Source organism: Oryzias latipes, chromosome 3 (genome assembly GCF_053564925.1).
Source record: "Oryzias latipes strain Hd-rR chromosome 3, Olatipes_Hd-rR_3.1".
In the NCBI taxonomy this organism is placed as follows: domain Eukaryota; kingdom Metazoa; phylum Chordata; class Actinopteri; order Beloniformes; family Adrianichthyidae; genus Oryzias; species Oryzias latipes.
Genome location: NC_136239.1, coordinates 27,830,025 through 27,852,926, shown reverse-complemented (window position 1 = coordinate 27,852,926; position 22,902 = coordinate 27,830,025). Strand labels below are relative to the sequence as shown.

Genomic DNA, 22,902 nt, shown 5'->3' with positions numbered 1-22,902 from the left:
GTCCATATAGACCAAGTAGCGTAAAAAACATCCAGCTGTATTTGTAAAGAGTGTGAGATTCTTTCCATTGTCTAAATTCTTTGTACCACATCAATCCAGTCCTCTGTCGTTGGTTGTTCAGGTTTAAGCCATTTTCTGGTTATTGCTTTCTTACTGGCTGCCAGCAGAATGTAGAGCAGTTTCTTATTTTTGTTGTCTAGGCCATCAATTTTACTCAAAAACAGACTTTCAAAAGACAAGGGGAAAACAATAGAAAACACATTTTGCAGATGTTCGTGTATGTCAGACCAATACTTCTTGATAATCACACAGTCCCAAAATATATGGAAGTGATTGGCTCCATTGTTACCACACCTCCAACATTTACTATTTCCTAGATATTTTTTTTGAGAGGGTGTAGTAAAAAACCTCATTATGCTTTTCCAACAGAATTCACGCCAAATGTTTGATCCTGTTGTGATCCATTGTTTCCGACATATTTGTTCCCAATCCTCCTCTGTGATAGTGAGCTGTCCTTCTCGTTCCCATCTTTCCTTTACATAGTATGTGTTCTCCCCCTTGTGCGACAAGATACTATTGTATAACTTAGAAATTATTTTCGTAGGGCATATTGCTTTTATTAACGTTTTAAAAGTTTTAAGAAACCTTGGGTCATCTGTGGATATTTTAATTTTTTGATTGAAATAGTGCCGGACCTGTAGATATCTGAAGAAATCGTCAGAAATTAACCCGTGTTTTTTTTTTAGGGTATCAAATGTTTGAAATGCTCCCTTATGAACAAATGAGTTGAAATCAGTTAGCCCTTTGGCAATCCATAACTTAAATCTACCATCATATTTGTTGGGGGTGAACTCTGAGTCGTACGCACACCATCTGAGAATTTTTGAGTCTTCCATCAAGTTGCATTTTTTAACTGTGTCATTCCAGGTTTTAATCATCATATTCAGTAAGGGGTCATCTTGTAAAGGAAGTTCCCCCTGTAACTTGATATCTGCTAATAAAGCTTTTAATGGCATTTTTTCAAAAGTTTTCAGCTCTAGATCTTTCCACCCTGCAGTGTAAACTGGAGAACACATGCAGATAAGAGGCCTCAGCTGGGCAGCACAGAAATAGTCTTGTAGACAAGGAAGATTTCTGCCACCCTGATCTGTTTTTAATTGTAAGGTTTTATATTTAATTCTGGGTTTTTTCCCTCTCCATATGTATCTTGATAACATCTTATCCCATTCTACAAACTGCTTTTGGGGTATGGGAAATGGTAAACATTGAAATAAATATAACATTCGTGGTAATATATTCATTCTTATTGAGTCAATCCGTGAGTGAAGGTCTAAAAATGGTATTGCATTCCACCTTTGTAGATCTGACTGTAGTTTAGTGTTAAGTGGTCCATAGTTCACTTCAAACATCTTTGTAAAATCTTTGTGCAGAGCAATGCCTAAATATTTAATTGAGTCTGCCTGCCATTCCCATTTGTACTCGTCTTTAATATTTTGAGGAGGGCTGTAGATTAAAGTTAAAACCTGTGTCTTGTTTACATTAATTTTATATCCTGACAGAGTGCCAAAATCTTTAAGGGAGTCCATCATTATTGGTAGAGTTTTTGTAGGTTGAGATATAGTTAATAGTAGATCATCTGCGAATAAGGAAAGCTTTTGTTCCTTTCCTGAAACTTTTACTCCTTTAATGTCTGCTCTTTGCCTGATCCATTGCCCAAGAGGTTCAATGTATAATGCAAATAAAAGGGCAGACATGTTACATCCCTGCCGAGTTCCTCTTTCTAAGGTTATCGTCTCAGTGAGGTCTCCATTGATTTTAATCCTGGCTGTTGGTTTGTTATATAACCCTGAAATTGTCTCAATGATTGATTTGCAAAAGCCAAATTTGCCGAGTACTTTATATAAAAAGGTCCACCTCACCGAGTCAAATGCCTTCTCGGCATCCAGGCTGATCACTAGAGTCTCCTGTTTTTGTTGAACAACTTGATGAATTATGTTTAGTACTTTCCTGATGCTGTCCTGTGTCTGTCTCTGTTTAATGAATCCTGTCTGGTCCTTATGTATCAGCATTGGGAGAATTGTTTCCAATCTCCGTGATATTATAGAAGTGAATAGTTTGTAGTCGATGTTTAAAACACTAACTGGCCGGTAGTTAGCACAATCCAGTCTGTCCTTTCCCTCTTTGGGGATTATTGAGATTATTGCTTCGTTCCAAGACAATGGAGTCATTTTTTTCTCCATCACCCAGTTAAATGTTTTTAATAAGGTTGGAATTAGATGAGTTTCCATCGTTTTATACCATTCTGGACTAAACCCATCTGCTCCTGCCATTTTTCCGCTTTTTAGTTTTCTGATCGCAAATTGAATTTCTTCACTAGTAATTGCTGTAAGCAATTTTTCATTTTGCTCAACTGTTAGAGTTGGCAAATCCAAATTTTTTAAAAATGCATCTATTTGGTCACTATTATTTAGGTTTGTTTCTGAGTAGAGATTTTTATAGTATTCATGAAAACACTGTTGAATTTTCTCCTGGTCCGTTTCAATTTTTTTACTTGAAGGATTTTTTATTTTATAAATTGCTCTCTCTGCTTGTTGTTTTCTCAGTTTATAAGATAGAAGTTTCAAAGATTTGCTGCCTACTTCATAATATTTTTGTTTCATTAAAACAAGTTTTTTCTGTACCGCCAGTGTATTGATGTCGTCAATTTCTTTCTTTAATTTTATAATTTCAGTCTTATTTTTGGTCTTTACACTTTGGAAATGCTCCTGTTGAAGTTTTAACAGTTTTTCTTCTAAGCACTTCAGTTTCTGTTGATTAGCTTTTTTCTGGTAGGATGAGACGCTAATTATTTTCCCTCTCAGAACTGCTTTTAGAGCATCCCAGAGAGTTCCTGGTGATACCTCACCATTATCATTATGTATTAAGTATTCTTTAATTTCATAGCTTAATTTATCTTTGATATTTGGATAATTTAAGATGTTATTGTTTAATCTCCAAACAGTGGCTCTTTTCTGTCCAGCCAAGTAGAGACTCACTGTAACTGGATTATGGTCAGAAATTGCACAAATTCCAATATCACTGTTTTTCACTCTTAGTAGGTCATTTTTGAACATAAATATGTAATCTAGACGGGAGTACGCGTTATGCGGATGTGAGTAGTGAGTATATTCTCTTTTTGTTGGATTATTTTCCCTCCACACATCAACTATGCCCATTTCCTCCATGAGATGTCTCATCTTTTTCCCAATCATTCTATAGTCACCTTTGCCATTTGAGGAATCGAGAGAGTTATTTAATACAATATTGAAGTCTCCGCCGCATATCAAGGTTCCTTGACTTTTTGTTGAAATTATTTCAAAAATATGTCTATAAAAAGACATATTTTTATATTATATTCATATTTTAATATGTCTATAAAAAGACATATAAAAAGACCAGTCGCTACCAGGGGGAACGTACACATTTATTAATGTTATTAGAATACTATTGATTTTTCCTGTTATCATTATATACCTGCCTTCTTTGTCTTTGTATTCTGATACGTGTTGATAATTCACTGCCCCAGCTATCAGGGTGGCCACCCCTCTCCTCCGCCCTGAGCTATGGGAAGAATAGAAAACGTGTTTAAAGCCCATTTTATTCAACTTTAGATGCTCAGCCTCTGGGAGATGTGTTTCTTGTAAAAAGACTATTTCTGCTTTATCTTGTTTTAGTTTGGATAATGTTTTCCACCTCTTAACTGGATTATGTAAGCCATTGATATTAAGTGTAAGCAGTTTTACGTTTCTGTCATACATAATGTTTCACATTTTAGTATTTTGCACATATATTCCCTGCTCCTCATTTTGAACACTGAACTCTGAACAGAAAGAAAACTTAACAGTTGAACATAACTAAAAACAAATGTAGGTAACTTAAACTTCCAAGGTAGGGGTCTTAGAAATAGACCCTGTTGAGCCTCTAAAGGCAGTGTCCTCCTCACTTTGGTAGGGGGGGCCCTTTTGAGCAGGGCTTTAGGTGTGGGAGATTGTCCCACCGACAGAACCACGTATAATGTCAGTTACTTATACACCTGATGACCATTACGTCTCAATATTTTTATTTGAATTAAAGGTAAAAGGTAAAAATAAGAAAATAAAAATAAGATCTCCTCAGACAAGTTCTAGTAGATTCTGATTTATCAGAAACGGAAACCAAAGTTACCATTGGGAAACCTTTCCAGGGTATTTATAAAACTCACTCCACCGCTGGGTCAGCACCGGTTCTCCTGAATGCTCTCAGTTTTTCTTTATAACTCGGACCCGGTGGGCCTGGTGCTGTGCGGCCGGTCCCTCTAGTGACCCTGTTCCAGGTGTTCAGCTGCTTGTATCGCTCCAAAACAGATTCCGGTGGTTTGATGACCTCCACAGGAAATCCTCTTTTGCTCATGTCCTCACTTGCTTCTGTCGCTGTGTTGTAGATCTTGACTCCATCAGCATACTTCACCTTCAGCCTTGCAGGAAATAGGGTTTGAAACTGGATCTGCTTGTCTTTTAGAATCCTCAGGATAGCTGCATATTCTCTTCTTTTCTTGAGAATGAGTGGAGGGTAGTCATTGTCCAAAGATATCTGTTTACCTTTCCAGGTAAAGCCTTTTTGTTGCCATGCTTTGCGGAGTATTTGCTCTTTGGTTTTGAAGCTTAAAAACTTCACCAGAATAGAGCGTGGTGAGGCTCCGTTAGGGGGGGGCGGCCCTAGTGAGCGATGGGCTCGTTCGATGTTTATATTCTCCGCGCCCTCTAGCTTCAAACCTTCACGAAGTAAAGTTTCCACAAAAGCACTCATTGAGGGGGAATCTCGCTCAGATGTTTCTGGCACACCATAAATCCGGATGTTTTCTCTCCTTTCGCGGCTTTCCAGGTCCGTTAGCTTGTCTGTTAGCTTCACGTGTACCTGCATTAGCTCCACCATAACGTCTTCCATTGTTTGGATTCGCTCCTCTGCTTTTTCAATCCTCCCCTCAGCTTCTTCCATTCGGTTATTCACTTTAGCGATGTCTTCTTTAACACTTTCCAATTTTTCGTTGTTTTCTTGGCGAAACGCTCTAAGCTCTTGCAGCAGTATATTGTATTCTGCCATTTCGCTTGTGTTAGCAAACGTTAACTTAGGTGGTAAGCCTCCGGTGACTAGCTTTAGCAGCTAACGTTAGCCCGTTTCAAAGTCAGTTTGCTTCCACCAATTCGCTGCAAAACACTGGTCTTTGGTGTTCTCTCTTTGCCCTCGATGTTATATTCAACTTACATAGTTGATTTCGCCGTTCCCGGGGCTTTTTTTGACTGATTTCTCTGGTTCAGTCGGGAGCTCTCCCACTACACAGCCATCCCGATGATGTACAAACCGGAAGTCTATTCAATATTATTAATCTCATGTATTGGCAGACTCCAGGTTTCAACCGTCTCTCCTAAATGCAATGTATTCAATCACAGAAATTCAGTAGTGACAACAGGCTTCTGCTCACCTTTCTAGTGTTCATGACTCTGACTGCAGAGGGAAGGAAACTGTTCTTGTGTCTTGAGGTTCTGGTCCTGATGGACCTTAGCCTCCTGCCCGAAGGGAGTGGCTCCAGTAGACCATGTCCAGGGTGAGAAGGGTCGGCTGCTATCCGCCTTGCACGTCCCCGGATTCTGGAGACGTATAATTCCTGGTCAGATGGAAGGATGCAGCCAATCATCTTCTCAGCTGAGCGCACAATACGCTATTCAGGAAGAGAGAGCACAAGTTTGAATGCACTGTGTTGTGACGCTTCTGGGCCACCGTATAATATGCATTAAATGTGCATCACACTTACAGCAGCTGTGCTTTAAATATATCTTTGTAAAAGAACAATGGTCTTATTCTCCAATTTTAGAAATGTAATTCTCCAATTTAATCTTCTAAAAATATTTGCAATTTATTGTCGAAAGTCTTATGCACCTTTCTGTACTTATTCTGTACTTTCTGTACTTATTCTGTAATTACCGTACTGTACTATTATCGTCCACACTTTATGGTTAATGATAAAATACCACGAACAGTTTCCTGTTTTTTTCTTTGCTCTTTCAGACTGCCGGGCTGGTTTGTGTTCAAAACAGCAAATCCTGTTTGACTGGTATAGATAAATGATAGTCCCAATGCATCTCTCAATCCAGTCACTGTCAGTTATAAGTGCAGCAGTGAAGGGTCTCAGAATGTGCTTCTTGTTGCGAATTCCCTCCAAGGCCTATTATTTCATAAGCTTTATCGTTCTTCTAATCTTTTTAAGGTAAGTCCTCTGTTGTGCTTGTTGGATTTTTTAATTTACTAATATCATATTTCTGAGATTTAATAGATAATAGAATAGAATAGAATGCCTTTATTGTCACTGTGCACATGTACAATTTGCATCATACGCGTATACAATGAAATGAAAAAAGCAGCTCACTATTTAGTGCTGGCATCCATAGAAAATAATTTCACAGAAATAATAGAATAATAAAATAATTTCACAAAATGAAGGATACAATATACCAAGTACCAAAACATGTTCAAAGGTGCAAAGTGCACAATAGAAAATAGAAAATTTCCACAGATAGGTTGTAGTTAAAACAAAACAAAAAACAGTTATGCCCATGATGGCAGAGATATATTGCACTTACTATATTGCACAATGATGGGAATATATTGCACATAATGAGATGGTGTTGACTTGATGAGATGTGCATAGTGAAAGAGGGAGACATGGGGGTGGAGCTGTCAGCGACAGTTTATGTGGGAGTTCAGGATCGTTATAGCTGTGGGGAAAAAACTGTTTTTAAGGCGTTTTTTCCTTGATCTGATGCACCTGTAGCGCCTTCCTGAGGGCAACAGGTCAAACAGTGCAGAGCCAGGGTGGGAACTGTCTTTCATAATCTTCCCAGCTCTGCTAAAACAGCGGGAAGAGTAGATGTCCGACAGGGAGGGGAGGGGGGAGCCGATGATCCTCTGAGCTGCTTTGACTACCCTCTGCAGTCTCTCCCTGTCCGCCATGGTGCAGCTGCCATGCCACACTGTAATGCAGTACGTCAGAAGGCTTTCAATGGACGTACGGTAGAAGGTTGTCAGCAGGCTGGGCCAGTGGGCCAGTGTGCATGTGGGAGAGAGGTGGGGGCCCAGCCTCACAGCCTGGGGCCGGTCAATGAGGAAGTCCTTTATCCAGGCACATGTGAGGGGGCAGGCCTTTAGTGTCCAGTTTCCTGATCAGTATGTCCGGGATGATTGTATTAAAGGCAGAGCTGTAGTCCACAAAGAGCATCCGAACATAGTTCTGCTGCTCCTCTAGGTGGCTCAGCTCAGCATGCAGGGCTAAGACGATGACATCCTCTGTAGACCGGTTTGTGCGGTATGCAAACTGGTGGGGGTCGAGGTCAGAGGGGAGGTGATCACTGATGTGCCAGAGGACCAGTCTCTCGAAGCACTTCATGATAACAGGCAGAGAAGAAAAAACAAGTTGGACTATGATTTTTATTTAAATACTTTATTTATAGATTTTCCATTTTTATAGAAACGCACATAGATGTAAAAAGCTATTTTAGAACTGTACAGTCGTAGAAGGAAAAAAAACAAGTATACAGTAAACCCTTGTTTTTCGCGGGGATTACGTTCTAAAAAGACCCCGTGATAGGCAAAATCCGTGAAGTAGAAACCTTTATTTGTTTTAACTATTATTATACAATTAAATACTCTATTATACATTGAAAAGAAATAACAAACCAATTTACAGGCTCAAGCATTTGTTTCACAAATAAAAGTACTTTAGAAACCTTTTTTTCAACAAATAACTCTGTACTGTACTGTCAAATAATAATTTTAATCATCAATGTGAACAGAAGGCTTCAAATCGCGGAGATTAGCCCTTCCCACCAGAGTATTGGATTAAACGGGAGAAAATTTAAAATGATTATGAAAAAAATATAAAGTACAGTGGGACAAATAGTGACTCAGGTGTATTTCACTGCTCTACAGACTGAGCCGCTGCATCCTGACTCCACTCTGCAGTGTTTTCTTATTTTGAAGCCCGCAGTGCAGCTGTGTTTGTTCGGGAGAAGAGCATAGTGATAGGCAGTTGTTGTCGCTCTTTTTTCTGCTTTGCAAAAAGATCCTTATACACCGACATGCCACCATCAAGAGAATTTGCACGTAGTAATGAAAATTTGGCAAGCTGATTTACGTACGTGCACATATTAAACTGCAACGTTATTGACGCCCAGATAGAGAAGAAGCGGAGTGACTTTTTAGCCAATCAGAATGCAGAACACAATGCACGATGCAAATCCGTGAAGTAGCGAAACCGTGAAAAGCAAACCGCGTTATAGCAAGGGATCACTGTATACATATACGTACATATACATGCCTATACAAGTAAAAGTAAAATAAAACTTGTCAACCGGTGGCATGTGAAACAAATCTTGCATATAGATTTCCCTAGGCAAATTTTTGACGTCATTGACAACAAGAAAACGCAAATAAGAGTCAGTTAAAATAAACCAAAAACTATGGAAGCGATTGTGTAGCAAAATTAAAAATAAAATTCAAAACCAGAAATGCTTTTACATTTTGAAAATGAAAAAGCATTTTTGACTCAAAATTAAAATGAAAAAGCAATCCACCAAAATGCTTTTTCATATTCTTCTTCTACACTAGGAACTGATAAAACACTAAGTAGTATAGAAAATGTATGTTTTCATATGTTATTCTTTATTATGTTACAGCTTTATCTTTAGTGTGAAGTGAACTCATTTTTAATTCTCAGGATTTATTCTTCTGTGACATTTCTTTAGTTTACAGCTGCAGCTGCAAAGCTTCCTCCCCTCCACACCTCAGTGAAAGAAATAGAATGCTCTTTGTGCAAATTTAGGAGTTATCCAGAGAAGCAATAAATATGCCATGGTCTCCATTTCAACCATCTAGGTTGAACATCTTATCCTTGGGAAAGTGTTCAAATTCGTGTTTTCATGTGGAGGTTGGAGCCGACCTTCACCCTGGATGCCGGTAATGGAACCTAAGGTTATCCAGGAATGATTGATTGGGACTCTTTTGATCATCGGAGTGTGTGCGCCGGTAAAATGGGCCCCGGAGAGGCAGAGCGGATCTGAAGTTGGCAACCTTGATCTATTGGCCAGGGATAGCAGGCAGGCTATCAGCTGACGAATCAGAGCGACCAGAGGAGGAGTTTCAACACACATGTTTAAAAGACTGTTGTGGTTCTTTTCTGTGGTTCTCAAGAAAATCTACGAGTAATTCGCATGTAACTTGTGCGTTTGTAGGTCTTAACTTGGAAATCCACATATGTCTGCATTCATGTTTTAATCTGTGATAGAACTATTGTCAGGGAAATAAACTTTGTGTATTTTTAATCCGGTTGAATACTTGTTTTGCTTTACCACTCTCGACTACGGAACACGCATGGATGAAAAGAACTGAAAAGCGAAGATTTCTTTCCTACAGTAGTTAGGAATATAAAATATCGTAAAACACTTTGCGTTTATTTGATTCTATTAAAGACATTTTGATAAGAATGACGGTCCCGCGATTTCGCTGCAGCTATAAATGTTTTCTGAAAAGTCCCGCCCCTTTAACTGTCTGCACCGATCATTCTTGGAGGGTTAATCACATGTCATCAGTCTGACCAATCAGAAGTGGTTAAACTCTTCACTTCCTTGTTCCGATTCTGCTCATAAAGTCGCTAAGTTCCAAACAAACACCAGCTAAAGCTCGTCTTTAGCGGTGTAGCTTTCCACAGAATACGGTATCAGACCGTAGAACAAGTGAACAAAACAATGAAGCTCAGGGAAGCAAGTCTGTCTTCGTTCGGCGGCTGATTTTACTACATCTCCCATGATGCATTCGGTTAAAGTGACAGCGTCTCAGCGCACAATGAGTCTTCCCTGTTAAACGTCTTGAAACCACAACAAACACACATCAAACAGTTTTTAAATCTTCTAACTTAACTTTTATAACAAATTTTAGAGAAAACAGCTGCAACTTCCAGCTTTTCTGCCACAATTATCACACTTTTGTTTACTTAAACTTTATTTAATAGGGACAGTGCACATTAATGAACATCTATCAAACAATGATAGGTGTAAACATGCTGGATTATAGCAATGATGCTAATTTGCATCCATAGTCCCTAGGCAGGAAACATAAGACAGGACAAAACAAAAAACAGAGTCACAGATACAATAAGAACACAAAAAGGTGGTAAATTATGAAAGTTAAAAGTCAGTGGCTACAGGACTGGTTTGCTTTCAGCCACTGCTTGAGCTGAAAGCTTGAAGGTCTGTAATGTTTGACATTCCTTTAAGTACAGTGGAAGACTGTTCCAGAGTTAACTGGCCTCTACAGATGGCTGTTTTTCTGTATGGAACCTCACAGTCCCCTCGAGACGAGGCCCTAGTCCTGAGAGCGCTGTGAGCCTTTTTAAAAAAAAAAGTCAGACATGGGAGGCGGAGCAAATTCTTTTTACATTTTTGGATGCTGGTGTGCCGCGGGATTTTTGTCAAGGTTAAAGTGTGCCGTGGCTCAAAAAAGTTGGAAAGACACTGACCTAAATACACATAAACCTACTCTTAAAAAAAAGAAGAAAAAAAAGAAAAATTGAATAAAATAAAACACACTTAAATACACATACGCTGCAGCTCCCTCCAAAAACACTGATTAGTTCTTTAAAATCTCTTGCCTCATGTAAATGGCAAACCCTCAATATTTGTTATGAAAAGTGCCCACATTTTATGATATTTGCCCATTGAGCCCTATATACTATATCTGAAGTATTCCATTTGTAGACACATCATCACTTCTCTCACCCATTGGACAAAGGAAGGGGGCTGTTTATCCTTCCACTTCACCAGGATCAATCTTTGTGCCAGGAGAGATAGAAAAGCTATTGCATTCATTTGATGTGAGCTTAGGCCCTCTCTGTTCGGGAGAGCTCCAAACACGGTTGTAAATGGAATGGGATCTATTTTCCTTCCATACAGATGTGAAAAAGTTTTAAAAGCAGAGTTCCAGAACTTATCTAGGGCAGTACATGACCAAAACACGTGACTCATTGTGGCAGGTGACTGGTTACATCTTGGACATCCATCGTCACTGCTTTTGTATATCCTTATTGGCCACACTTTATAGTCAATAATAAACTACCATGGCCAATTTCTTGTTTTTTTTCTTGGCTCTTTCAGACTGCTGAGCTGGTTTCTTTTCAAAAGAGCAAATCCTGTTTGACTGGTTGTAAAAGGTTAGATAAAATATAGTCCCAATGCATCTCTCAATCCAGTCACTGTCAGTTATAAGTGCAGCAGTGAAGGGTCTCAGAATGTGCTTCTTGTTGCGTATTCCCTCCAAGGCCTACTATTTCATAAGCTTTATCGTTTTTCTCATCTTTTTATGGTAAGTCCTCTGTTGTGCTTGTTGGAGTTTTTAATTTACTAATATCATATTTCTGTGATTTAGGCTGACATGGTTTATAATTGTTGGAAAGTTGATGTTATCATGAGACAGTAAGAGCAGTATCAGACTAAATCTGCCCTAAGCTGCACATTAAATACGTGTTGGCTAAAATTGCAATACAATCCATGTGTCTTTTTGTATTTTTCCTTCCTTTAGCATAGCAAAAGAAACACTCACACTCAGAGGTAAAATGATGTAAGGTGTAAGGAATGACGCTGAAACACACGGAGGCAAATATTCTGTTTAAATGTGAAAAATAGATAAAAAAATATTTTAATAATAGTTTACCTTTTTTAAACTTTTGCTTAAACTCTTTTTATTCACCAACTTTAAACAGGTAGTTGAAAATAATATGTCAGAAAAGAAATCAAAGCAAAACCATGATAATAATTATAACTTTAATGCACACTTTTTGCTACATAATAGGCAGAGAAGAAAAAAACAAGTTGGACTCAGATTTTTTTTAACGCTATGGCTTATGCATTTTCTGTTCCGGAAGATATTCGTTTGACTCTCTTGGTTTTTGTTCCACATAGTCCACTCCAAATGGAAACAGTAATAAGAATCCGTGAAGTTAAAATAATTCTGAAGGACTTCCTCATTCTAAATCAAACTGTAAACATATCCAGTCCAACAGGTAACAGATATAAGAATCCGTGAAGTTACAATAAGCCTGAAGGACTTTCTCATTGAACAAAACACTTGTTTAACGTGCGGCGCCATCAAACTTGAATATGTCTTCATTTTCCATTGCATATCAGTGAACTGAGCCATTTAATTGATCTAAATCTCAATGACTTTCTTTCTCTCTTGTCAGGCAATACAAAACATTTACACATACTATTGGTACCCCTTCTGTTTCTTATTGCCACAGAAAAATCATTGTATAACTTGGGTAAAATAAATGGTAATTGAGTGAATTGATCAGGACCAGGTTCGGAGCAAACATCTTCAGGTGATTCAAAAATCAGGGGATTGTTCTTGACAGCAGTTGAATTGCTATATTTAAAACAACCAAATGAGCTAAAACAGATTTGTTTCTTGTAAAATATACTGTAAGTAAAAAGTGTGGTATTGTTTTGTTCTGAGGCAAATTGTTCACAATAAAATGTCATTGTCTTAAGCAACAGTTAAATGTTGTAAATCATGCTTTGATTAAAAATTGTATGTGTTCAAATATGAACATAAATGATAGACTAATAAATACTATTTTTTATTTCAGGACTTTTTATCGCTACTCACAAGATATTATCCGAAACAGGTAAATGGAGTGACTTGGTGGTTCATTTTATTCATCTTTCAAGTGTTGTGTTTTTTATTTTTGCGTGCTCTACATTTACATTTTGTGTCGGTAAATTATTAAAAGACATTTGAAAGAAAAAAATCTATTTAAATAAAAAAAGGGAGTGCTCTTAATAATATTTTACAAGGCATGCAAAGTAGACCTCATATAGTGATTCTTAAACTGAGTAAGAATAAAATCAGAAAGCAGTTTTACAAAATGAATTACACTGTCATTTTTTAGTTAAAATACTTACAAAAAATAAACCGTCTGAATGAACTGTCTGTTAGAAAGGTTGTTTTACTTATGTACGCATCGCTAAAGGTGGACTTCCTCACCCAAACATTTAGGAAAAAAGTCCCACAAATTCTAAATATGTCAGGATGAATATTATTTGTTGATTCTGTCTGACATCATTAGAATTATTAATTTGATGCAACTTTAAAATGTGTTTTCTTTTTAAGCGCTTCAACAATGTGTTTTGACGACATGGAACTTACAATGGAGAAACAGACAAATGTAGTGGAGGCTAAACATCGTTCCAACAAAGTTAGCTGGAGCATTGAGAACCTTTCAATTCCAAATGGGTAAGAGTTTTTCTTCAATTTATTCTAACAAAACCAACATCTATTTGAATTTTTTAGAGGCTAATTATTTATGGGCGTTCCTGCATTTAAATATTGCGCAAACTGTCTGTTAATTCTATTTTAATTTAAATGTAACTTTTGTATGTCATTTTCAGAAACCTTGCTCTGGAGACTTGTTGAAAAGTCATTTTCTTAAGTGATATTTTAAATAAATAAAAAAACAATCCTGTTGGGTAAACAAGATGAAGACATTGCTATATTTTTTGTTCAAAAATTGCTGTTTTATTGTCTAATCACATGATATCATGTAATGATCTTTTCCCATAGACTAATTTATCCTCAGCCAAGCACACAGAAGGGGTAGGTGCATTTCAGTCAGTTACAATCATAATTTTCTGCACACTTGGTGTTACAGTAATTGATCTGGAGGTTTGACTGCTTTTACCTTACCTTGCGTAACCAGGTTGCAATCTGTTCACTTGGGTAATACTTTTTTTAAACACAGTGTAAACTGGAAACCTTTTATTTGCAAACTCACCACTCAACTTTTGAAAAAAACAAAAGCAGGTAAAGGAAACAAACATAATTAACATAATTATTAACCGCGCTTTCTTTAGAAAACCAGGTGACTTGAGAGCACGTTGGTACACTTCCTGCTGCTGACTTTTGTGCTCCTGGAGGACAAAATAGGCCTTTGGTGGTTTTAAAAAAGTGAGAAGGAAGAGTACAACAGTATTACTGAACTACACAATAGTTATTGCATGATTTTATATTGGTTGCTAAAACTGAAATATATGGAAATGTTCAAGGATAACTTTCTGTGTGTCTCAAAAATTTGTGCACTGGGAAAAATCTTTAAATTATTTATTATAAATGACCTGACCTTCAAATGACTACAGAAACTAATATGCTTTTAATATGTATTTTCTCAGACGCACTGATGTGAACTGTGTGACAAACTGGAATGTTCCACTGGTCTGGGAGGGGACCTTTGATCCAATTGTTATTGATGCAATCTACAAGAAAACCAACCCAAGAGTTGGAGTGATGATTTTCGCTGTTGGCAAGTATGTCAAGTATTATAAACCAGAGCTGTCAATGGATTCAAATATATGATTGTAATGATAGCTGGATGGCCTTATATAACTTTCAGTTACTTTCAATTCCTTTAAGTTTTTTCTTTATATGCTATATTTAGAAAAATAATAAATAAAAAAATACACAAAATAGGTTTTTTGTAACACTATTCAAAATCTGAATAAAAACATAATCCCTGGCCATCATGACATGATCAAGACTTACAAAATAAACAAAATATGAATGAATGAAAGATTTCATACTAGTTGGTTTAAAGGCATAGGTATGCGTTCGTGAACACTATCTGTTTTGTGTGCATGTTGACATGTGGACATTTTTGCGGCTAGCAGGTGTGTTGATAATATTTGAGTGTGTGTGAACAGGCCCCGCCCTTTTTGTACTACATTTGAACCGTACCGTAACGATAAACAACCAGTAAGCCTGTCTGCTCTATGCTGCTTCATGGTCTTACCCCCTTTCCCCTCCGATTATCACCCTCCTACCCCCCCCTCTCTCTAACGTCCCTCTCTCTTCTTCCCCTCTTTCCTTTTCCGTCCGGTCCAACACCAAAGATTTTCAAACATGATTGAAATTAATAAAGTTTGGCCTCAATTACAAAAGGGGTTTATTCAGACATACCTTTGGTTTGTCTGAAGATGAATAACCCCTCTTGTTAAAATAAAATATGTCCAACACAAGAGGCCCTCAGCTCTCATCTGTTTGCCTAGCTGTTGGACAGGACAAGTTGGAAAAAAAAAAAAAAAAAAAAAAAAAAAAAAAAAATATCATATAAAGTCAAACTTTTTAAACTTCACCGGAGCAAAACTATTTTGATTAATTTCAACATGTTGCATGTCAAGGAGTCTGTGCCTTCATCAGGGAAGTCTCACATATCACAGGAATTGGTGGGGCAAAGACCAAGTTTCTAGTATTTTTTTTATTATTTTTTAGGAATTTTTTGTTCTCAAATTCCAAATATTTCAGTAATCTTTGACCATGTTTTTGGGAACTTCCTGTGTTTTTCTTTTTCATTTTGTTACACATACCACAGTTAAAACAGAAAACCACTCTAATTTACCTTGTGTTGTCATGTTTTGATCAATTTTTTATGACAAGAGCCTTTTGTTGGGTATATGATATTGGGTAACAATGACCCAGCAAGTGATGGTGTAACTTTTTATAGCGAAAGTGTTCTAGGGTTAAAAACAAAGGAATGCACTGTACTTTGGGAATGTTTTCCTTTTTTTTAAACTTTTTTGCTGGCTGAGCCTCTGTGTTGGTTTTTGGTTAAAAGTCACATTCAATGTTTGACATGTGTCAGTAGTAAACCATTTTGCAACAATGTGTGCGCAAATAACTCTGTCGTCTGACAGAGCTTCTGGCACAAACGGAAATAAACTTTCCCTTTGATTTTTTTTTTTGCTTCTTTGAAGCATACAGCCCCTAGGCTGCATACCCAAATGTTACCCACAAAGGGCAACATTTTATTTTTGATACACAACAAAAAGTTGTCAAATTGCATACATTTTGAACCTAATGTGATATTTTCAGTGTAAAGTTGACAGATATAATGTATAAAAAACATATTTTATTCATTTTTTTTCCTGTCATTTGAACAGATATACTGGTTTTCTGAAAGGTTTCCTGGAAACGGGTGAAAAGCACTTTCTTACTGACTTCAGAGTTACATACTACATCTTTACAGACAATGAAAAGGAGGTTCCTGCAGTAAGTGTCTCTTCATTAAGCTTTAGTAAAACCATTGAATACAAGATCATTTTGTACTATAATGAAAAAGGTGTCAGGTGGGGGGGACTGGTGAGCAGGAAGGACTCAGAATTCAGAAACAGGAGCACAAGGTTCCAAGGCAAGGGGTTTATTAAACAAAAAGCGCTGCAGTGCAGGAAAACAAAACTAAACTGTGGGCATAAACGTGAAAACATGGCAGAAGACAGTCAGGGACAAGACGTTACACAAGAGCCATTACACGAGAGACATTAATGGACCAGCCCAAGAGGAAGGCAGAGACAAGACTTATATACAGACAAGACTGACAAGACACAGGTGAACATGATCAGGGCAGATTGGGACCAAGGAAGTAAAACTCAAGAACATGACAAAACAGGAAACCTTTCAAAATAAAACAGGAAACAGAACTCAAACATGACTAAAACAAGAAGGGAAGCAAAAACCAATAGAAAGAAACCCAAACCATCACAAAAGGAACCAGTTTAAAAAAAGACAAATTGTGTTTTTAATTAAAAATTAATAACGTATATTCACCATGACTTTATGAATATAGTAGAATTCATATTACATGCTTAAATACTATAGTAAAATACTAACAAAATACAAACTAACTGATAAATGATGCTTTATTTTAGATAGACACTCCTGTCATTTATATTGCCTTCCAAATATGTACCCAAACTTGTTTTCCTATCCAAGAGAACAAAACTTAAGCAAAGCGAAGCAGTTTGGGTTCAGTAATGTAAATATTGTTGAAGTTGCCCTGCAATGCACTGGTGAAGTGTCCAAGGTGTACTGGGGGTATTGGATGCCATTCAGTTGCTGGGTGGGATCATTGTGACCCCAGATGGGAATGAAGTGGGTCTGGAATACGTTTCTATTCACTTGTATGGAAGGACACATGTGGAATGCGGTGTGTGAGCAGGTTATTTTGAGTCTTGATCAGAGGAAATAAGTGCTAAAGAAGAGGTTCTCTGTGACAAAACAAATATTCAATCTTTTTATTATTATTATTTTCAGAAAACGAGTTAGAATTGCAAAGGACTTCCTGGTTTTCTTCAGCAAGAGAGAGAGTCTACTTTGGATGTCAAAGTTCAGTTACCATGAAAAGTTAGTTTTGATTTTGAGCCAAAACTGTTACAATTTTCTTCAGCAACAGGCAACATCATAAGTGTGCATTTAATTTCTTTAGGTTAAATAACATGGAGGTTTCCCTCACAGGCTGAGTTTCATTTAGGTTTATTTTCCAGAAAGCAGCAAGGTCTCAGAGAAATGGTCAGTACCGTTTACAGGAGCATTGGATTAACATGATTTTAATTCATACAAAAAAACACGAATTTCATTATTTTTTTACTTCATATATATTTTTTTAAAGGATTATGGTTCATTAAAATGTTTGTCTAAGGGTTGTATCCTTGAAAAATCTTATTATTCAAGCAACTTTTTTGTGTTCAGAAGGAGTTTAGTTTTTTATTTGAATTCAAATTAGTTAAAATTGTAAATTTTGTCTTTTTTCCTTTTCTTTTTTTAAATCTATTTTCAAGATTGCTCTAGGTAAAGGCCGGAAAATTACAGTTCTTCCTGTCCCTTCAGCCAAACGCTGGCAGGAAGTGGTGTTCGGCAGGATGAAATGGGCAACCATCACTATCGACAAACAGGTGGAAGTCCAAGCACACCATGATTTGTCATGATACACTCAAGACACAACATCATATTTATTAAGTGTTTTCCAATTGTGTCCTGTCAGTTACTAAAAAAGAATTATAGTATGTGGTGCTAAACAGTTTTGTACATTGGACGTGAGTAATTTTTGACAGCCTTTGTGTGTGCGAGCAACAGAAAATTCTTTGGTGTTGTATAGTCCCATTCTATGTTATTTTAAAAACAACAAAAAGTAAATTATTTCAGGAATGAAACAGTAGATTTGTGTATAAAAGTTTGAGCCCAAATTCACAATGAGGAGTGGCTGATTTAGCAATAAGAACACTTAGCTCCACCAAGCTCCACCAAGCATATTGTGTTATAATCATATCTGATAACATCTTTCAGATAATATTTTTATGTATGTATGAACACATCAAGGTAAATCTTTCTGATCTAGTTTTTTCTAAGAGTACTTCTGGTAAATGATGTATGATAGACTTTAATTTTCTTAAGTCAAGGGAAAATAAATTTCTTCAAAGTCAGCCAGGATCGAAATGTTTCTCAAATTCTATATTAAAACTCTACATTACATTTAGCAATATATTTAACAACAAGAAAAAATTGTGTAGTTGAGTTTGAATTTTCTGTGTTGTGTTTACTTTTTCATTGATTTATGGTTTTAGATCCGCAATGAGGCAGATTATCTTTTCTTGATGGATGTTGACAGTCTTTTCCACAATCGTATTGGAGCAGAGTCTTTCAGTCGGCTGTCTGCGGTCCTTCACCGTGGATACTACAAGGTTTTACTCTATATTTTCCATCCTTCCATCATTTTGTTGCCAAGTGTTGCATTAAGTTAGTTTTGGAAGTTTCTAATTTTTACATCTTCCCCATTTGTTCAAATTAATTATCCCCAAAATGTCCTTCTTTAATAGAACACTGAAAGAGCCAATTTTCCTTATGAGCGACATCCTGAGTCCAGAGCATACATCCCTGTTGGGGAGGGGGACTACTACTACACAGCAGCTGTCCTGGGGGGATACTTAGAGGACATCTATAACCTTGTCAGGTAACCCCACCCACCACCACATGTGCTCGCAACAGCTTGAAATATTTTTGTGATCTTAACCATCTCAAAAACACCAGGAGTAAGTTATGTTTTTATCAACATATTGACACAAACCAAGTTGTTTATCCAAATATTACTTTGTTAGTTGTCTTTTGACAGTACCTCCTATGAGTAACACAAAACCAAACTTGTTGAGAGAGATTCTCATTCATACAGGGGACATTGTCTTGAGATTGGGTCAGGACATGTGGATTTGTATTCTTTCTTGATGAGTTTTGCCTCAATCCCAGTATATTTATCAGTCTGAATGAGGCTGGGTTCAAGCCCTACATATATCCTCCAGGTGGGTGGATATATGAGTGCGGACTTAAAACGCGGAGCTGCTGCGCAAAAGTAAATAAGTCTACAAAAAGCTCAGTTCAAAAAGACCAACACAAAAGGTTAAACCTTTCAGAGTTATCCCACATGATCTATAGCAGTGGTTCTTAACCTTGTTGGAGCTACCGAACCCCATCAGTTTCACAAGTGCATTCACCGAACCCTACTTTACTGTAAAAGAAAAAGATTTTTTTTCCAAATTCAAGACATAGTTTTTCCACTGGTGCACAAATTGAACCGTGCAGAACAAAACCAACATTGTGCATGAACTGTCAACAAATTACATACCTGCAAATCAGTGTGACTTCTGCTGTTGCCTTTGAGAGACCAGTTCAGATATGCGTGGCTTCACCTTGGCAAGTGCTAGTCTCATGTCGTTTTCAGGGCAAAGTATGTTCCTTTTCTCTGTGTTTATGTCCAGCATCCTCCAAAAGGATTTCTCACAAAGATATGTTGTAACAAATTGTGTAAAAAACTCCAGGGCTTTCTTGGAAACAACTGGATCCTTTTTCATTTGTTGACACCAAAACGTTGAGAACGTTGTTGTTCTGCAGAGTTGCTGCATGGCTTTGCTGAATTTCAATGATTTCATCGAGGTATTCATCATTGATCTCTGCTGTCTCAACATCAAACGTGAACGGCGTTCTCACCCATGCTGGATATGAGTCTTCTGCAGTCAAAAGACTTTGCCACCTCTTCTAAGTGCGTGACAATTCCTTGTTTCAGTTCCATGGGTACAGAAATTTCACCAATTCCAGACACATCTTCCATCTACTGAAACAGTTGTCAAGAAGGGCAAAGTTTGCGAAATGATTGTTATTTCTTCGTTGTTTCCATAATAGTAGCTTTTTTTGAAAAGCCTTCAGGTTTTCTTCTGCTTCCATGATGTTGACTTCACCCCCTGCATCTGCTGATTAAAGTGATTAAGAGTTGCAAATATATCTGCCATATATGCTAAAATGAGAATGAACTCAGATTTTTTGAAGCAATCTGCATGAAAATGTTGGTGCTCTTCCAAAAACAAGGCTAATTCCACAGGCAAGGCAAAAACACAATTCAGCACCTGTCCCCGGGATAACCACGGCACACTAGAACGGTCCAGAAGTACCATGAATTCAGCGCCCATTTCTTTGCACAGCTGACTGAAAATGCGGTGCCTCAGAGCACTTTTTGCACATAATTCACACAGTCCACTACAGTTTTTAATACTTCTGCCATTTTTGGAGTCAAGGCTTTTGTTGCCAACGCATGCCTGTGCAGAATGACAATCATGTGTGGTGCATCGGCTTTTACTAGCGCGCCAAAACCAGACTTTCTTCCCAGCATGACTGGAGCTCCATCTGTACAAACTGCAGAGACCATATCCCATGAAAGCGTATTGTCTCTGAAGAAGTCATCCACCAGCTTCCTCACATCGTCTGCCTTAGTTGTTGTTGTAAGAGGCTAACAAAATAAAAACTCTTCTTTTATCATGTCGTCTTTCACATACCGCACAAAAACAGAAAGCTGGCTTAGGTTAGCAACGTCTGTGGTCTCGTCAAATTGAAGGCTGAATTTTGCCGGGCTTGAAATCAGATCTGCGACTACTTGAGTCAAAATGTCTTTACTCATGTCCTCTATTCCTCGCTGATGGTGTCATCTGAAAGAGGGATTTGAGATAATATACCTTCGGCCGCTGTTCCTAGTATCAGATTTGGCGTTTTTAACGCAGCTGGCGTGTGGCTTGCCCTGATTTGCGATCAGGTACGCAACTTCATATGATGCTATGAGGATCGGTTTGTTAATGAGAACCAATCCAAGAGCAGGCAGAGAGGCCTTATCATCAAATCTGGCTCTCTTCACCTTGAATTCAGGAAGCGTTGTGTTCTTATATTCGCCATCTCCATGCAGCTTCTCAAAGTGTTCCTTTAGTTTTGCCGGTGCAAGGCTGGAGTTGCTCAACTTGGCATTGCAAATCATGCAGATAGGACGCTGACTCCCATCCCGTTCCGTGATACATGAGAATCCATATTGTACATATTCGTCTGACCACTTTCTTTTTTTGCTCAACATAATTTGTATGGATTAAAATATGAAGAAAATAATTACACTATGTACTTCGACAACATTCACACGTTGAATCACTCCTGAGTGCGCTTACTTCCTCGCGGCACTGATAGGCCAAGCAATGTCACGTGATCATTTGCAGCCAGTGATGGCCAAGCGGGGCATATCATTGTGTACAGACATGATGAGTCGGGGACCGGCACAGAGAGACCCAGACTTTTGCCCCCTTGTTGCTACATAGTAGCAGTAGCGTGAAGGGTCTTGCCGAAAGACCCACACTGGATGAAGAACATCGCACCTTCAGGGAAACAAACCATGACCATGCACCAATCCAACAGGCATCCAACTGAGCCATCCAGCCACATAATGAAATTCTGTTGTCCAAATGTCATAGATACATTGTCAGATTGAATTGGACGGACTTTAAAAAAAAAACTCAAGCCATATGTGACCTCAACTATGTTATAGCCCTGATTTTAACTTCTCTCATTTTATCAGGTACTGCTATGAACAGTCGGAAGAAGATTCCAAGAATAAGATTGAGGCAGTTTGGCAGGAAGAGAGCCATCTCAACAAGTATAGTGATCTACAACTAGCACATCTCTAAAACTACTATCAACAATCTCAGACCAGAAACCAGACATAACATTAAAGTTTCCTCCTCTTTCTGTTTCACAGGTACCTTCTATACAACAAACCAACCAAAGTTTTGTCTCCAGAATATCTGTGGTCTGATTATGATGCGGTACCAGCAGATATTAAAGTTGTCAGGATCTCCCAGTTGAAGAAGAACTATGCAGAGGTCCGACCCAATGGTGGACATTAAAGTTTTGAACCACAAGAGTTTTTACATTTTGTTTTACGAGAACTCAGGGGCATTTTGTTTCCTTCTGTCTTTAGACCCTACGTTTATGTATGTCTGAGTGTTTAGTGTTATCTTAAAATGTCAGATATTTTCCTACTTTAATTCAATATTCTTAGCTTTCATTTAACAAACTATTTTCCAATTTTTTCCCTCTAATCCTTGTTCAAAGATTTTCTTTAATGTAGTCAAATTTTCTATTAAAGTTGACTAATTCCAGTTTAATCATACAATATTTTTACTTTTCGTTTGTTTTAATTGTGGTGACCTGGGGGGTTATACTTCAGCCTCTATGACTCATGGGAAGTGGGGAATCTTGGGTGAAAACCATGAGTGAGAGGGTTGTGAGCAGAAGTTAGGTGCATGCCGTTTGACTGTTGTGGTTGAGTTCAAATAAATGAGTTTCTGGAAGAATATTACATAATCTGTCTCTCTCTCTGCTTCTTCCTCCCTGATAATGCGTACGAATTAGCCAAATAATTAGCAGCTTGGTTCTTGCTTCTCTGCTACAGTGACCTACCAGCTGAGTCCAGACAATATTAAATATGTCAATGGAAATCCTCATTTATAATTACTAAAAATTAGATTGACATTTTAAAGTGAAGGCATTTGTTTCGTCAGGACAAATCAGCATTTTAAAACTATACTGCACACTAGGCCAAGAATGTTGACCGGTATAAGTGAAGTCAATTAGACTTGAAGAAAAATCTGCATTTGCGAAATT

At 37.7% G+C, this 22,902-nt stretch overlaps 1 protein-coding gene across 5 annotated transcripts in view; it reads left to right on the top strand.

The window, feature by feature from the left end:
• LOC101155669 (globoside alpha-1,3-N-acetylgalactosaminyltransferase 1) overlaps positions 1 to 22,597 on the top strand; it is a 46,587-nt gene extending 23,990 nt beyond the window's left edge. Inside the window, exons 1-11 of one of the 5 annotated variants that reach the window (XM_011492162.4) lie at positions 6,151 to 6,280; positions 12,707 to 12,745; positions 13,231 to 13,353; positions 13,681 to 13,713; positions 14,286 to 14,420; positions 16,050 to 16,158; positions 17,724 to 17,837; positions 18,507 to 18,623; positions 18,759 to 18,892; positions 21,815 to 21,892; positions 21,995 to 22,597. In XM_011492162.4, coding sequence (XP_011490464.1) covers positions 6,207 to 6,280; positions 12,707 to 12,745; positions 13,231 to 13,353; positions 13,681 to 13,713; positions 14,286 to 14,420; positions 16,050 to 16,158; positions 17,724 to 17,837; positions 18,507 to 18,623; positions 18,759 to 18,892; positions 21,815 to 21,892; positions 21,995 to 22,142 — 1,104 coding nt within the window. In that variant the 5' untranslated portion in view covers positions 6,151 to 6,206 and the 3' untranslated portion in view covers positions 22,143 to 22,597. Of the gene's footprint in view, positions 1 to 6,148; positions 6,281 to 11,270; positions 11,425 to 12,706; positions 12,746 to 13,230; positions 13,354 to 13,680; positions 13,714 to 14,285; positions 14,421 to 16,049; positions 16,159 to 17,723; positions 17,838 to 18,506; positions 18,624 to 18,758; positions 18,893 to 21,814; positions 21,893 to 21,994 lie in introns of those variants that run through there. The other 4 variants (XM_004067239.5, XM_023953534.2, XM_078945231.1 and 1 more) reach the window with 4 other exon arrangements.
• Positions 22,598 to 22,902: the final 305 nt, after the last annotated feature.